This window comes from Bidens hawaiensis, unplaced genomic scaffold (genome assembly GCF_021521415.1).
Source record: "Bidens hawaiensis isolate Kalapana, Puna unplaced genomic scaffold, B.hawaiensis_p1.1 tig00058091_1, whole genome shotgun sequence".
Classification (NCBI taxonomy): Eukaryota; Viridiplantae; Streptophyta; class Magnoliopsida; order Asterales; family Asteraceae; genus Bidens; species Bidens hawaiensis.
Window position 1 is genome coordinate 69,133 of NW_027500495.1, and position 16,365 is coordinate 85,497.

General features: G+C 34.9%; 1 protein-coding gene and 2 pseudogenes across 1 annotated transcript; 1 reads left to right on the forward strand and 2 right to left on the reverse strand.

The window, feature by feature from the left end:
- Positions 1 to 1,269: 1,269 nt before the first annotated feature.
- On the forward strand, positions 1,270 to 2,850 carry LOC143602173 (monolignol oxidoreductase AtBBE-like 15 pseudogene; annotated as a pseudogene).
- Positions 2,851 to 2,915: 65 nt separating this feature from the next.
- Positions 2,916 to 9,066, reverse strand: LOC143602174 (uncharacterized). The gene is made up of 14 exons (XM_077079377.1): positions 8,217 to 9,066; positions 7,907 to 8,147; positions 7,480 to 7,760; positions 7,031 to 7,165; positions 6,138 to 6,815; positions 5,769 to 5,863; positions 5,608 to 5,658; positions 5,430 to 5,518; positions 4,790 to 5,266; positions 4,556 to 4,630; positions 4,305 to 4,375; positions 4,148 to 4,205; positions 3,786 to 4,002; positions 2,916 to 3,719 (listed from the first exon to the last, which is right to left on the reverse strand). The coding sequence occupies exons 1-14, from the start codon at positions 8,531 to 8,533 to the stop codon at positions 3,163 to 3,165; spliced, it is 3,342 nt and encodes a 1,113-aa protein (XP_076935492.1). The 5' UTR covers positions 8,534 to 9,066; the 3' UTR covers positions 2,916 to 3,162.
- A 4,553-nt stretch (positions 9,067 to 13,619) lies between these two features.
- On the reverse strand, positions 13,620 to 14,922 carry LOC143602179 (protein ANTAGONIST OF LIKE HETEROCHROMATIN PROTEIN 1-like; annotated as a pseudogene).
- Positions 14,923 to 16,365: the final 1,443 nt, after the last annotated feature.

Below are 16,365 nucleotides of genomic sequence, written 5' to 3' on the forward strand. Positions count from 1 at the left end.
CAAAAAAATGTTTATTTTTGGTTTCACAATGGTGTATATTTATGTTTAACTATATTATGAATATAATTTTTTTTCTTTTTTTTGATTTAGAACTTTTAATACTATGTTTTAGTGTAAATTTCAAGTTAATTATATTGTTCTAACTTTACAAGTTCAAGATGTATAAAAATGTTTATATAATATTATATAAGAAATTTATTTTCTAAAATTTTGTAAAACAATCGCGTGATATTTTGTTAACGTGCATTTGAAGTTTTCTTAGTTAATTCAATGTTAATGCACATGAGTATGTTATTATTATTGATGGTTATAGACAAATATAATAGAGATGGAAGACAACTTTAAAACCTTATTATTGTTATTATGAGAAAGAAATTTAGAAACTTATTATGATTTTTTATCTAGTATGTTTTATCTAGTATCACTTACTGATTAATTAAAAAAATAATAAAAAGGCAACTGATACGCTACGTAATACATATATTTAATTTAATCATCTCTACCTACAAGAGTTGTTAGATAGCTAATCTTTTCTATGTTGACTTACAAATATATGCGATGATGATAATAACTGCATTTTACCTATAATTAAGGTAATCGAGTCAATTAAATTATAAATAAATCTATACACGTCATGTGTTAGACCTAAACAACTTTATATATATGTTAGACGTAAACAATTTGAATATACCATGATAATGTTAGTCGGTTGTGATGGATATAGACATTACTATATCATGGTGGTACACACCATTTGTCATTTATCAACTCTTTTAAAAGCATTGATTTTCAAATATATCAATATATATCAAACTCTTTTAAAAGCATTGATTTTTAAATATATCACTCTTTTAAAGCATTGATTTTTAAATACATTATTATACTTAAGTTAAATAAAATAAAATTTTATTATGACTTAAATAAAAAGAACTTAACATTCACTTGTGATTCGTTTTCGCCCTTTTAACTACTTTTTGTTCTTTATTGGTTACAATTTTACTATTTCTCAATCTTAATCATTAGACAATATTTGTAAAACCCAACTTACAAATAAATCAATTTATTATATGTATACAGTTATACATCACACCATAATGTTATAACTATCTTTCGTATTATCTGTTTATTTTGTAAATAAAATAAATTGCTTAAAATAATCACTCTTTAACTAATCACATTTTTTAATTAATACATCATGTGCATAGATATGTGTTGATATATAATCTATCAACTTCTCAAAAACTTACTAAAACAAAGCCTTCCATAATAATGGCTTATTTTCTTCTTACAACTTTTCTTTAGATACTATCTTCACTTGCTCAATTTTCATCATCAAACCAAATTCAATACACCTTTCAACAATGCCTTTCTACCATCCAAACTCCCAACACATTTTTCACCCCTCAAACTCCTAACTACACACTAACTCTCAACTCTGACCGCGGAAAATCTTCGTTGCATAACCCTTTCCAATCCCAAACCCAAGGTTATTTTCACCCCGTTGAACGAAAATCATATTCAAACCGCGGTTATTTGTGCCAAGAAGCTCAACATTCAACTTCGGTTTAGAAGTGGAGGCCATGATTATGAAGGGATATCTTACACGTCCGCTATGGACCCTCCGTTCGTTCTTATTGACTTGTCGAAGATGCGCGCCATTAACGTTGATCTTGATGATAGTTCCGTTTGGGTCGAGGCTGGTGCTACGATTGGTGAACTTTATTATAGAGTTGCCGAGAAAAGCAAAACACACGCAGTTGTGGGAGGGCTTTGCACGAGCCTAGGCGTTGGTGGGCATTTCACGGGAGATGCGTACGGCTCCATGATGAGAAAATACAGGCTAGGAGTTGATAATGCGCTTGACGCTAAAATCATCAACGCCAAAGGAGAAATCTTGGATAGAGAATCCATGGGCGAAGATGTGTTCTGGGCCATCCGAGGCGGTGGAGGAGGGAGTTACGGAGTTATAGTCTCGTGGAAACTAAAACTTGTCCCTGTCCCCAAGACTGTCACAGTTTTCAGTGTTACAAGAACACTGGAACAGGGCGCCACAGAGATTCTTTACATGTGGCAGCACGTGGCTCCACTCATCGACGACGACCTTTTCATGAGAGTCTTTATCCAAAACGCCAAGCTACCAAACACAACTAGAAAAACCATAAGTACAACTTACAACGCGCTCTTCCTCGGGGGAGTTGACCGCCTCTTAGAGATCACAAACCAAAGTTTTCCCGAGTTGGGTTTGGGGAAAACCGACTGTTTAGAAATGAGTTGGATCGAATCCATCATGTACATCGCGGGTTTCCCAAAACCGTCCCGACCGACTTTCTCCTCACCGGGAAACCCGCTTTCTTGAACTACTTCAAAGCGAAATCGGATTTCGTCAAAACCCCGATCCCGGAATCCGGAATGAAAGGGATTTGGAAAAGATTCTTCCAAGAAGAAATCCCATTAATGATATGGAATCCATATGGAGGAATGATGGGAAGAATCCCAGAATCAGAAACACCATTTCCTCATAGAAATGATGTTCTTTTCAAGATTCAGTATGTCAACAGTTGGACTGTGGATGATAAACAAGCAATGAAAAGACATTATAAGTGGATCAGGAAGCTTTACAGGTACATGGGTCAGTATGTTTCAAAGGGTCCAAGAGAAGCTTATGTCAACTACAGAGATCTCGATCTCGGAATGAACGACAAAAATGGCGATAACACGAGTTTTGCGAAGGCGAGTTCGTGGGGAAGAAGGTATTTCAAAGATAATTTCATGAGGTTGGTGAAGGTGAAGACCGAGTTTGATCCGGATAACTTTTTCAAGCACGAACAGAGCATTCCGTTAGGCTTGTAATCTTGTAATCGCTTGTTTTCATGCCCGTTTTCGTCTTTATGAGAAAATAAATCAAATACAATATTCATATGAACCAATTAGTCTTATTAGAAACTTAATGTTCATGTACAAACTGGCTATATTAGGTAGCAAAAACGATTTTTACAACCTAAACACACTATCTTAAACTGCGGACAAAACCTAAAACACTCGTTTTTCTTCTTGGAAAAAGAATCGTAGCCTAATTACCGAGACTGTAATGTCACCTGAGCATGACACGTGCCGTCTTGTAAGTGAGTATACTGAACATGTCCTATACAACATAACAAAATTTTAAACCATCATATTTAAGTCTGTTAAATCATCCATTGGAATCTCGAGTCCCATGAAATCATCATCGTGCGCGAAAGCATCATCTTCGATGTTTAACCATGACCCTATGTCTTCCCCTTGACCGCCAAAGTCAACCATTTCAGGTAGCTGCAGGTGAGACAAATCAAGCGGTTCCTCTTCCGTTAACATAGACTCATCCTTTTCTTCGACAGTGGGCTTTGTGTCAAAAGACGATTTTGCCCTTGGTTGACCTGGAAATTTGCCATTAACAGGCGAAGATAATTGAGTTGTTTTTTGTTTCGGTTTTGCTTTAGTCTTTGCGGGTCGTCCAACTTTAGGACCTCCGTTTCTGGGCTCCCGTTCACTTCTCTTTCCTTTTACGCTATTTATAATTACTCTTCCTACCCCTGATGGAGATGTACAAGTCGTACCAGCAGTGACATCATCAAGGTACAACTCTTTCTTCTTACTCCTGCTTGACCATACGTTATCTTTGCCAATAGTTTGCTCAGACGGATGCATGTCGTGGTTGTTCAACATGGAGCTTAATTGTGTACCTAATTTATTTGAAAAAAAATATATATAATAACTACAGAGCTACAGAAAGCACTTGAATAAAGTACCTGGTGAATTTTCCGTCAAAATTCCGTTGATGACATCATCAACTTCTGTATGATTTAACTGTGATAATCCCGAGTGGAACATATCCTTAAACAAGGACTCAGAAAAGCAGCTTTTGCCAGTTGTTTGAAATTCATGGCATCGGTTTAACGTCCGCTTGACAAAATCCAAAGCAGCTTGTTTAGCCATTTTGCTACTCGCACTCTTACCCCAACAGCTCTGCAGAGCATTCAGCCATTCATTAGCACACAAAAATATAATTAAAAATGTAACATTGTATGTGCATCTATGATTAAATTTAACATAGGTATATGAAAAATAAATTTAATCAGAACGAAAATAAAGAACACCCCAATAATATTACCATGTATTTCTGATAGGCCATTTCTGTGAGCTTTTCAAGAGAAAGTTGTTCAAACTCCCTACAAGCAATTAACAAATAGTCGAGTAAGAAACCAAGAATTATAGCGTATAGTTATTTAATCGATCAAAAACTTTAAATAATTAAAAAAAGCACTTACTTCTCCTGTTGCTCCCTTGCTTCCTCAGTTGACTTTAAAAGCTTGTTGAGTAGGTTTTTCTTCCTGGAAACCTATTAGTCAACTATATTAGGACACATGTATCTATACTCGTTAAATAAAGATAGCACTTAGCATACTTTTAACTCTTCACTTTACAAATAGTAAATTGTTGTTTGCCAAATGGATATCTTTAAATAAAAAATCCTTATATTCTTCACTTTAAAGTTTGCATCCTTAAAACAGACTTATACCTGTTGATGATGCTTTTTTTCCAGCCTATTGATATCGTTGATGATGTCATCATCTCCACTGTGTACCAAGTCTGGCTGAACAAAGAAGAAAAACGCATATCAACAACTATAATGAATTCTAGGGCACAAATTGAAGCATGCGTGCAAATTCACACACACACACACACACACACACATATATATATACCACACATACATACATCCACACACGGAGACAGAGAAAGAGATACTTACCACACGTGCAGGGTAGAGTCCAAGACTATGAATTTCCATGAGAAGTCTTTCATCAATGGACGTGTTACTATACTGATATTGAGAACTGGTTATCATTTCTGAATCCGAAAGCAGACCATTGTAGCAATGATCAAAACCTGTAGCAATTACTGAATCTACCATAGACATAACATGATTGCCTGACTGGCTATGTGCCACCTCATTGCATGATCTTAACGTAGAATCTATCCTGTAACTGCTTGAAAAACTTCCAGCAATTAAGTCGGTTTCCGGCTCAAATGCAGATCCATTAACACTATAGTTTAATTCATCATTGTTATCTTCTTCTGAAATAAGGGCAGCAAGAAGACTCTGACAGAGAGAAATTCCCTTGGAAGATGTTAAACTCTCTGAGTATTCACTATTACTTTCTGTTCCATTTTTCGTATAACAGTTATCAATTCGGCTTGTGATGTCAGCAGTAGATCGTATGCTTCTCTGTAAAAAGGTGAAAGGGGGAAAAACATGAAGTTGCATCCAAAAACATCAAAACTTTAACTAGATAAGTATTTTCACATTCAACTGCAATTGCAACTGAATTGAGTTAAAGTATAAAATAAAGATAAGATCTATAAACCTCAAACCTAAAAAGAACCATCACCTCTTGCTTTAAATAGGTCACAGCTGCATCAGATACAAAACCAAAAAGTGGGTCCGTCTGCTTCCACAAAGGGCTTGACAATGCATAAACTGCAATTAACCGCTCCATAATTTAGAATCACATAAAACAATACTCCAAAAAAATTAGAAGGAAAAAGAAAAGGCAGTGAGAGCAGCACCAGGATTTATAACAGCATTTGCAGCAGCCAAAATCTCTTCATGTCCATCATCTGAAGTATTGGGTAACAGAATGAATCTTCGTTAAAAGAGGGTTAGAGAAAAAAAACAAAAGAACCTATAAATCTAACACTTGTAATTGAATAGCCAGCAATTACTATACCAAGAAAATCCGTAGCAGCAGTAAATGCAGAATGCTTTTGACGGGTATAAGCTTTGCGGCCTGAGAGTTTCCTAGTCGGAGGTCGGCCTATTTTACTGTGAATGTTGCATAAAATATGACGTTAGTAAACATTTTAAAATTAAGGAGTAACCATATACACGTATCCTTCTAGAAATTAAAATATTCATAATATCAAATTCACAATTTCAAAACACTATAAATATCATATCTACACACCCATAGTACATGAAATAAGATCAGAATGTGTGAAATTTGACAGTTATGGTGTTTTAAAAGGCTAAATATGATATTATGAAATTTAAAAGAATATATATGAAATTTTATTTAATAAAACAGAAGATGGAAAACCTTTCAGGCTTATCGAAACCAACTCTGCCAGTTCTAAGTTGTTTCTCTGTCCCTGCATTGCCAGCAAATCGTGCAGAAGCAGGACCCCTTCCTTTTTTATGTTGCTTCTCGTTCATAAGCTTATTTTTTCTTGTGGGGAGGACTAAAGTTGACATCTTTTGAACATTTGGGCCATCTTTATCTTCAACTTCAGTTTCTGCAGACTTAAAACTATCCCTAGATCTGATTTCAGCAGCCCCTGATTCCTCTCTTTCTGACGGTGTAGATGACCGAATACTACAATCACCTTTTGGTTTAAATTGTTTAGGAGAATTGACGGGGAATCTTTTTACATATCCACGCCCTTTTCCACTTATGTCACTGTTACCCGGAGGTGGAATTTCATCATTGGTGGATAAAACAGGGATGAGGTTGGTTCGTCTTGCTGTACGTGACATCTTTTGGGGCCTGCGGTCAGCCCACTGGGCTACAGGTGGAGATGAAGACCTTGTTGATAGACCACGTTTACGGTTGGTCGAGCTAATAGGACCAGGGTTCGAACCGTTGGAAACAGTTGGGCGTTGGCCATGGGCCAATTTAGGGACCGCACCTGACCCTGATCTTGGACCCCGAACAGCTGCATGCAGTTTACTAGTAGATGAGGGTGTACCGGAAATGAAGTCTTCTTGGACACTGGCCCTGGTGGTTATCATTATATAAGATAATATGAAACTGAAGAGACGATACACTTCTTAATAAAATGCTTAATTTTAACATTTCTGTTATGAGCATCTTTTGTCTTTTTATCAATTTGTTAGAGAGCTTTTGTCATTTAACAAATTTTTGTTTTCAGAATTAGTATAAATAAAATGAAACCAGTTTCGTCAAAATGATGGTAGGAATGAGTTTCATACTTGTTAAAACCTTTCACAATTGTCCTTTCATGCTCCAAGTTAGTAGTTTGATCTCTTTTATCATGCAGCAGAGATGTGTTGTCCTGCTCGGGCCTTGGGATGGAAGAACGCATACCTCCATTAGCAGCTCCTAGCCTACAACAAATAAGATGCCACCTCAGCATTTTTTTGAAAATCAGTAGAAAAATGGCAACGTAAATTGGTTGCTGAAAACAGTAAAGCTCCTAATTTGCTGCTACATTGTGTCCAGTCATTGGAGTTTGAAATTTCACTCAATCCTATCCATCAACTTAACAATTTCACTTATAGAGGGCATATGAGACAAAGTTTCGACTTTATTTCCAAATCTTTAACCAATTACCTTACAACAGCTAACCTGAACTCCAGTAGCATAAACATAGTTAGCCAGCTAGTTGACATATAATCAAAATCAGTAATCGTAAAGTTACCTGAACTCGTGCGGATCATTTGACCTTGCATCAGCAAGATTCCTTGGATTCATCCTGCTACTATCAATAGGTTTTGCCAACATTGAGCTTGTACTTGGTGCCACATCAACCTTAATTCCAGTGCGTTTTTTCTTCATTTTAGCTTTTTCCCAGCCATCAGCTACAATTGGCAATGCTCTATCCACACCCTGAAGAGTATTACTATTTGGGAGTCTTAATACTTCTCTAACCCTATCTACAGATCCGGATGATCTTGCAGGAGTGTTTGGTCGCACATCTGCCTACAAATTCCAAACACACAAATCAGGCTTGTATATAAAAACTAGAAGACCCAGAAACTAACAATCATCGAAGAAAAAAACACAATTTTTGTAATTGCATATTGTCTAAGTATGACTATTTCTAACAGAACTCGAGAGATACACACCCTTTGGTCCACCATAGAAGTTCTGGTTCGTTTGTTGGGAATGACATTTTTACCCCTCTCTTCAACTTTCTGCTGCTCAAAGTCAAAGGCACTAGTAAGAGCATTGTTTTGAGCACTACCCATCTTGCCAACAGTGACACTAGGAGAAAAAGAGTCAGGTCGAGATCTTTTTCTTGAGGGTATACATGGAAAACACTTGTTGATCACCGATAAAACATCACTAAAAATCTTCACTCTCTCCCTGATAAGAGAAAGACTGTTAGGATATTTTACGCCGGAAAAGAAAGAAAATTTAAAAATAAATAACTACCTGGCTTTGATTGTTGATTCTCGCAAACCAACCTTTAGTCGTTTTAGGTTTTCAGGAGAAGAAAAGGGTTGCTTGCCTTTAAACAAACCAGATGGTGAATCATCAAGTGTACAAAGGGCAGCACTTGCAAGTCTTTTAAAATCTCCATGTCTATTACACTTATATTCAGCAGCCATCGACTTTAAGTCAAACCGCAAGCACTGAAAAAAATTAGTCACTTCCCCTTGACTTACATTTACACTACTTCTTGACATACTTGGAAGGGAAGATAAAATTGGATTTTCCATGTTGTCCCGAAAACTTGCTGATCTGTCCATTGCAGCGACTGTATGGGACCCACGTTTCCCAGTATTATACAGTGGCCTGCCTGGCTACTAGATGACAGATCAAATTTACCAGATGATGCCATTGCACCAATTTATATTCTTTAACTGTGCAACAAACCTTGTTAACACAGTTGTGCATGACAGTACCGAAGTGCCAAAGCACATGAAACCAAAGCTTAAATTTTGTGACAGCCAAAATACAAACCTAAAAAAAGAAAAGGCATATGCATCAGATCAATAGCATAGGTTTAAACACATTATTAATAGGTATACATATAGAAGGCAATCATTGTCAATTTAAAAGATTCTTTGTTGAGTCTGAAGGGAACATGAGTAAAAGGAGAAATAGAACCAAAAGTAACAAATTACCATATCTAGTACACCAACTTTGCCCTATCTACTTCCCACTTACAGATTTCCATTAAAAATGCACGTAATATATCACCACGCATCATATTGAAACTAAAACACTTCCAAAATAGAAACAAAGTCGACAGCAGGTTCTATAATACTCCTCGTTATATGTTTCCATATCACATATAACATTGAGTGAACGAACTTATAATAGACACACAAAACAGGTTATTAAAGTATAAAACCTAAGCATTAAACAGGTTATTAAGTATAAAACCTAGGGGTATCCTAATATTTTCTCAGGGAGACAGGGGTATCCAAATACATAAACTAACTTAACCAAAAAAAATTAATAATAACAAACTTTGCACTTCGTCAAGAAAGTTGAAGGATATCCTGGGATACCCCTGCTTGTATGCTACATCTGCCACTGTCACAGCGCATCATATTAAAACTAAAGCACTTCCAAAACAGAAACAAAGTCGACAACAGGCTCTATAATATCCTCAAAATCTTCCATAAATATATAACTGTTTCCATATCACATCTAACAATTCACAAACTTGGTATAATCTTAACCAGAGGATCACTAAAAGGAGAAACAGAATGAAAAGTAACAAGTAACCATATCTAATACACCAACTTCACCCTATCTACTACCCACTTAAAAATTTCCAAAAAAAAAAAACAGTCTATCACCGTGCATCATATCGAAACTAAAACACTTTAAAATCAGAAACAAAGTCGAGTTACGTTATAATCACTGTTTCCTTATCACATCTTCTAACATTTCACAAACTTAGGGCATGTTTGGGATTGAGTTTGAAAAATGCTTATTGTCTTATGGGCTTTTACAAAAAGCCATTTTGAAAAGCCAGGATTTGGGGCTTTTGGAAAACTGCTTTTTAACCCTTTCAAAAAGCTAAAATAAGAAACTTTTTTGTGATTGCCAAACACATTTAAACTTTTTGGCTTTTTGAAAACACCAATAAGCCAATAAGCATTTTTCAAACTCAATCCCAAACATGCTCTTATAAGGTCATAAAACTACAAAACCTAACCACTGAATCAATCCTCTAGCATATGATCTCAATTAAACATATCGAAATGATCAAACAGCCCTAATTTATGTGCTAGTTGAAACCCTAGAAACCAAAATCGAATGAGAATTATGAAGCGAATTCATCATCGATTACTTTCCACTTAGAAATTTTCAAAAAATAAAAACCACATAATATATCATACGGAAACTAAAGGTCGAATTTCGTTAACATGTTTCCGTATCACACACTCCTAACATTTCACAAACTTAATAAGCTCATACACAGATCATAAAACTACTGAACCTAACCACTGAATTATATTAATAATCTAATTAAAATCACAGCTAATGTTAACTAAATCAATCCTCTAGCATATGATCCATAAATCTATTAATACATACAAACATATCCAGTAGTAATTGAAATCTTAAATCATGTGCTAGTTGAAACCCTAGGAATTGAAATTGAATAATTAAAGCTAAATTAAAGCGAAACATGAAGCGAATTGATCGATGAGATTGATTGATTTACCTTTAATTAGTTGAAGAAGCAAGCTAATTTGTTCGATTGATTGATCGAATGAATGGTTTGTTTAATATTATTAATATTGTAAGGTTTTCTTTTCTTTTCTTCTTTACAATTTGGGGACGACGACGAACGATTCTTATTATTATTATTATTAAAATTATTATTTATATTTATACTTTATAGTAATTTCTAATTTCGTGTGTGTATCGGTAAGAAATTTGGGTTTTTAAAATGAAGACTCGGGTCCGATCATCACTTGTAATAATATTTTGGGAGGATATGGGTTGCGTGACGCTTAATGAAGAAGACCAGGATTTTTGTGATCTCAGATTCGATCTTTGGACCTTTCGGGTATTACCATCAGTGGGGTTTCTACGGAGCTAGAGAGATAATTCTTTGTTTGTCATTGGGTCATTTCATATAAAATGACTAGCTAATTCTCTGTTTGTTGGTTGTTTAGAAAAAAAGTTTATAATGTTATTATTTTTTATAACACTTTATAGATTTTGTAACATGAGCTTAAAGCTTGAGAAACAAAAAAAGAATAAAAAGTTCGTTTAGAAGCCATAACAAATTCATTGAATTTTACTATTTTTGCCCATGTGTTGTGTAAACGAGTCGATCAGTGCCCGAGCTCAGCTTGTTTTAAGTTACGAGAGTTCATGCTTCTTTTTTAAAAGCTAGAGTTCGGCTCGTGAGCTGTGTTTTCAAACTCGGGCTTGGCTCGTTTATTATTTTGAGAAAAAAATCTTAACGAGCCTAAGCTCGGCTCGAGCTCATGTAATACCTTAAACGAGCCAAATCCTGGCTCGAAATCGGTCGTGCAGTGTGAAATTAATCAACACATAGAAGATTAAAAAAATGTAGTTTAAAAACACACAAGGCTCGACTAGCCTAAAAGAGCATTTCATACAAGGCTCAAGCTCACATGGAAGTCTAAAATATGTAAAATTTAAAAATACACAAGGCTCGACGAACCTAGACGAGTTTTTCATATAAGGCTCAAGCTCGCATGGAAATCCATAATATGTAAAATTTAAATATACACAAGCCTAGATAAGCCCATACAACTTTCTCATATAAGACCCGAGCTCTGGCTCAATGATTAAACAGGCTTTATTTTAGGCTCAAGCTTGAAAAAACTCATCTTTTTTCGAGGTTTTTTAACAATCAGAGCTCAAATAACTTGTGAGTGGCTCTGCTTGTTTACAATACTAATGAGATGAATTGTGGCTCTAATTGGAAAGGTGTTACTGGAATGTTCAGGTTTGGAGCCGACTCGACAAGTAAAGCCCGAGACTCTTACTCTTTTTATTTGTTTCTTCTTTCTATAAAATATGTTTGTTAGTTTGTATTGTCAGTTTTGCTCATGCTAGTGTAAATTTGCCCCCTTTCGCGGTTACAACCTACGCTGATTCATATCTATGCAAATTTAAACTCGTCTACATAAGCAATGCACATGTACAACTATATCTGTCAAACATGTGTATTTATATAGGTACACATTTTTTATTTACGTTAAAGGCATCTAGTATTACAAAGATTGAAAATGTGTAATTAGCATCAATGTATTTTATATTACTTATATATATTATACAAAATATGACATTATATGAATAAATTAACCCAAACATTATATATCTCTTATGTTTAAGAAATATTTAAGATAAAAAAGAAAACACTTATATATTTTCCCAAAAGCAGCTTGATTTACTTACTAAATGAAAAGTAATATTGACAATGAGCTATAGGAGTATAGCTTAACTGGTATTTGAGGAAAAGTAAGATTTGAAAGGAGGCTTTAAGGTCTTAAGTTTGAATATGATGTCAACCGAGTTTTATTGAAGTGGGCCTTTAAGCGACGGATTAGTCTAAAACATGAGATGTTGGGATTGGGCTACCCAGAGTTATCTGTAATCACAGACGTATCGATTGTCTTTTGCTATTAGATTACCTCGAGTAGTCGGGATATATATTCATTTATCGTTAAAGAAACAATTAAAAGTAATATTGTATTATGTGATGATGAATTCTTGAATAACATGCATGTACATCAAGTTTTTGATTAACCTTAAAAAGTCTCATTTTAAGGATTTCAAACTCAACTTGTCCTATGTCTTCTCATGTCATGTGCTTCTCAATCATTTTCCATGAAGATGCTTATTATTGCTGTTTTTAATTTATTTTTATTCATATGTAGTAGTTGACCAATTCTTATATTTTTCAACTTTTGAAACACTAAAATTTATAAATATAATAATATGAAATTATCTAATAGAAGTAAAAATGAAATCTGGCGTCGCACCGACCATTTATTTTGTTTTTCTTTTTGATTTGTTTTATTTTTTTCTTTTTGTTTTGTTTTTCTTTTTTTGTTTTTTCTTTTTGTTTTGTTTTGTTTTGTTTTGGTATCATAACAAAAACGATAACGCTAATCAACAGAACTCTTTTGTTTTAGGTTCGGTATCATAATGAATGTGACGGAACCAACCAAAACGTAACGTCAACCGACCGAACTCTTTTGTTTTAGTTTTGGTATCGTAATGAATGTGATGAAATGGACCGAATTTGCGTAGACTAACCGCCTCAACGCCTGAGTTTGACCAACGTCGCCCCATTGGCCAACCTCAATTTATATATATTTTTTGTTTTACTTCTGATACCGTAACCAACGTAACCAAACGATTTTTTTTTTGTTTTAGTTACGGTACCGTAACGAAGATCATGGAAATCGAAATCTTCACGTAGACTCACCCGCATCAACGCCCGAGACCGACGTTGCTCAGGGTTTTACGAACATTCGATTTTACCAACTGAAGTCACGTCAATATTTATATTGTTTGTGTTTGTTTTTGTTCCGTCACCGTAACAAATGTAACCAAAAGCGTAATGAACATGCCGGAACACATCAAATTTGCACACACTTACCGCCTCAACGCATGAGACTGACACCGCTTGGATTTTACCAATGCCTGAGTTTTACCGACCGACATCACCCCATTAGTCCTCTTTGATTTTTAAATTTTTTTGTTTTTGTTTATGTTCTAATATTGTAATGAATGCAACAAAAAATGACCGAATTCATGTCGAGTTAACTACTCAACACCCGGAAGCCGCGCAAAGCGCGGGTAAATTACTAGTTATGAATATAACCAAATAAAATGTACTTAAATTAACAACAAAACTTTTTATACATATTCAAGCCATGAGTCCATGACTATATATGATGCAACAAATTATGTGCAATATTATCTCTAACTTGAAGTGAATTTACTGATATACCCCTAGTCTCCACTTCTTCCATGTCATCATCATACAAATCAAACACCAAATCCACATCCATTTCCTCACCATACATCTCACATATGTTATGCAACACACAACATGCTCCTAGTACCATAGGCAACTCTTGTAGTTTCACCTCTATCCTCTTTTGTAAACCACCCCATCTCCCTTTTAACCTCATGAATGCATCTTTACTATTAATCTTTTGTACTTCATCAAGTTTTTGGTTCAATGAGTGTTGACTCCATGATAGATTCTTATGTGTATAGGGCACCAACATCCAATCTTTTAACGCGTAACCCGAGTTACCAACGAGTCCATATTCGGTCTTCGGGACAATGCTGATTTCTCCAGGATTTGTTCGTCTGTCATCGACCCAGGATACCCGATGCAAATGTCTGTAAACATGCCTCTTGGGTCAACCAGTCCCTGAATTGTGGCTTTTGGTTTATGTTAGTGCGCCTTATGTTATAGTAAGCTTCCGGGTTAGTTTTCGGAGCGATTATCGATACGTGGGTCGTGTAGATTGACCCGTTGACATCCGGGATACCCGAGATGGACCCGAATTCGGTTTTTATTTCCTTTAACCGGTCTTCATCTGGCCATTGGAGGAATTTAGGCATTAAAACGGTCTGAATCGCGGCACAAACTTCAAGGACTAGTTTATGACACGTGGATATTCCCAACCCAAATAAAGTGGACACATTTCTCAGCGGGTCCCCTGTGGCCAGACGATAAATACAGGGATCGCCATACGAAGCATGGTATCCTTTTTCGTGACGCTTTTATCCAACTCGTCACAAATCATATTAAACGTCGATTTACTCATCCTAAACGCCTTCCGACGTGATACTCCCACCACCCTTTCGACCTCTCTTTCACCCATCCACCGGAGACGGAATTCTTGATTTTCTCACCCTTTCTTGATCCCAATCCTTCATTTCAAAAGCCCTATTTTCAAATTCCGAATTGGGTATTTCAAAACTCGAAATCGTGTCGAATTCTTGAACCTTTTGCCTCTTGTTGATAGAAACTTGACTATCGGTTTCAAGATCTTGAAATAAATTAGTATATAAATAAGAGTAATATTCTTCTTGGTTCATGAATGGAGTTGAAGTGACTTCCATATCCATATTTGGTTGTGAAGGTGTTAAGATTTGAGATGATAATAATAATAATAATATGTAAACAAGAGTGTGATTGTTTGTATATATACATAACAAGTAGAAGTGTAAAGAAGCGTGTAAACGCGGACGTTGGTGTTGTTCTTCATTGTCATGCTAATAATATTATTATATATCACTCTCACACTTGTAAAATAGGATTATTACATTAAAGACCTTGCTAGAGTGCTAGTATTGCTAAAATGATATAAATAAGTGTGTCATCATAAAAAAAAGTAGGTGAAAGATTCATGATGTTTTTTTTGTTTTCGATGTTCAAATTTCGCATAAAAAATGTTATAATTTTTCGGGTTGGTCGGGTCAGGTAAGAGAATATTATATAATTCGATATCATAATAAAAAATATGTTAAATTTTAAAACACATTATAATACTACAAGGTTACTAAAAATGGAATAAGTAATTACAATCAATGGTTTGTGGGGGCGTGATGCGTGAATAAGTTTAGGAGCACCAAGAAGCGAAAATATTCTAACTTTTTTTAGCTATTTAAAGCTCCAACTAATAACAAAGTGATGATTTACTGAAAAAAGGAAAAAAAAAGTTAACAAAAAAGAGTTTTAGAAAAAAAAGAATTTACCACTTCACCATCTTAGACCTTTTGTTTTATAAGTTCATTTCTATAAATCATATAAGTTCACTGAAACTTTTTATATATTATTTTAACGTGAAATTTGAAAATTAATGGGTTCTTGTGAACCCACTAAACCCATGTTAGACCCGCCCATGTCTCTAGAAGAAAGATCACTTTATTATCAAGATCATAAAGTTTGTAGTTTTTTTTAACTTTACTATTTCAATATTCCAACAAAACAAACACACGACACATACCCATGTTGCCATCAACCATGCCTTGTCATGATACCATGCAATTCAACCACACATGTATCATCCCTGTTTTTTACTGTTTTGTTTGATTACTGCATGTTTTTTTCAGTTGCATCTTATTTAGATGTTGACATCATCAAGAAGGCTCACTAGAGTATTGCGTCTAAAAGGCAGACATAACTTAATTGAATCACTTCGACGGATTTTTTTTAAAGAATATTTTTGTAATGAACACAACACTTTCATATTAATTTGATAAATAAATAAAAGAATATTAAGAGAGTAAGGGGGGCTTATTGTACTTATATCATAGACAAGGGGTGTGCAAGTGACAAGTTGAAGTCGTATGTTTGATAAAGATAACGCATTTACGCGGTAAAGAACTAACGGTTTAAATTAAGGTTAATGTTTTTTTAATAATAAAAAATAAATAAATAAATAAAAGAATAGAAGATTTGGAAAGTCACAAGAAGGAAGAGACTTGTGTCGCAAGGAATCTTCTTCTTAAGTAAAAAGAAGTACTCTCACTCGTCAATATTTATTCCATTTATCCGTCCATGCTTTATATACTTTTGTCCTTAACTTCACTTTTAGGTTTTATA

Coding starts and splice junctions, on each gene's coding strand:
- LOC143602174 (XM_077079377.1), bottom strand. CDS start 8,533: ATGGACAGATCAGCAAGTTTTCGGGACAACATGGAAAATCCAATTTTA. Junction 8,148..8,216: donor GAATCAACAATCAAAGCCAG/GTAGTTATTTAT, acceptor TTCTCTTATCAG/GGAGAGAGTGAAGATTTTTA. Junction 4,376..4,555: donor AAAAAAAGCATCATCAACAG/GTATAAGTCTGT, acceptor GTTGACTAATAG/GTTTCCAGGAAGAAAAACCT.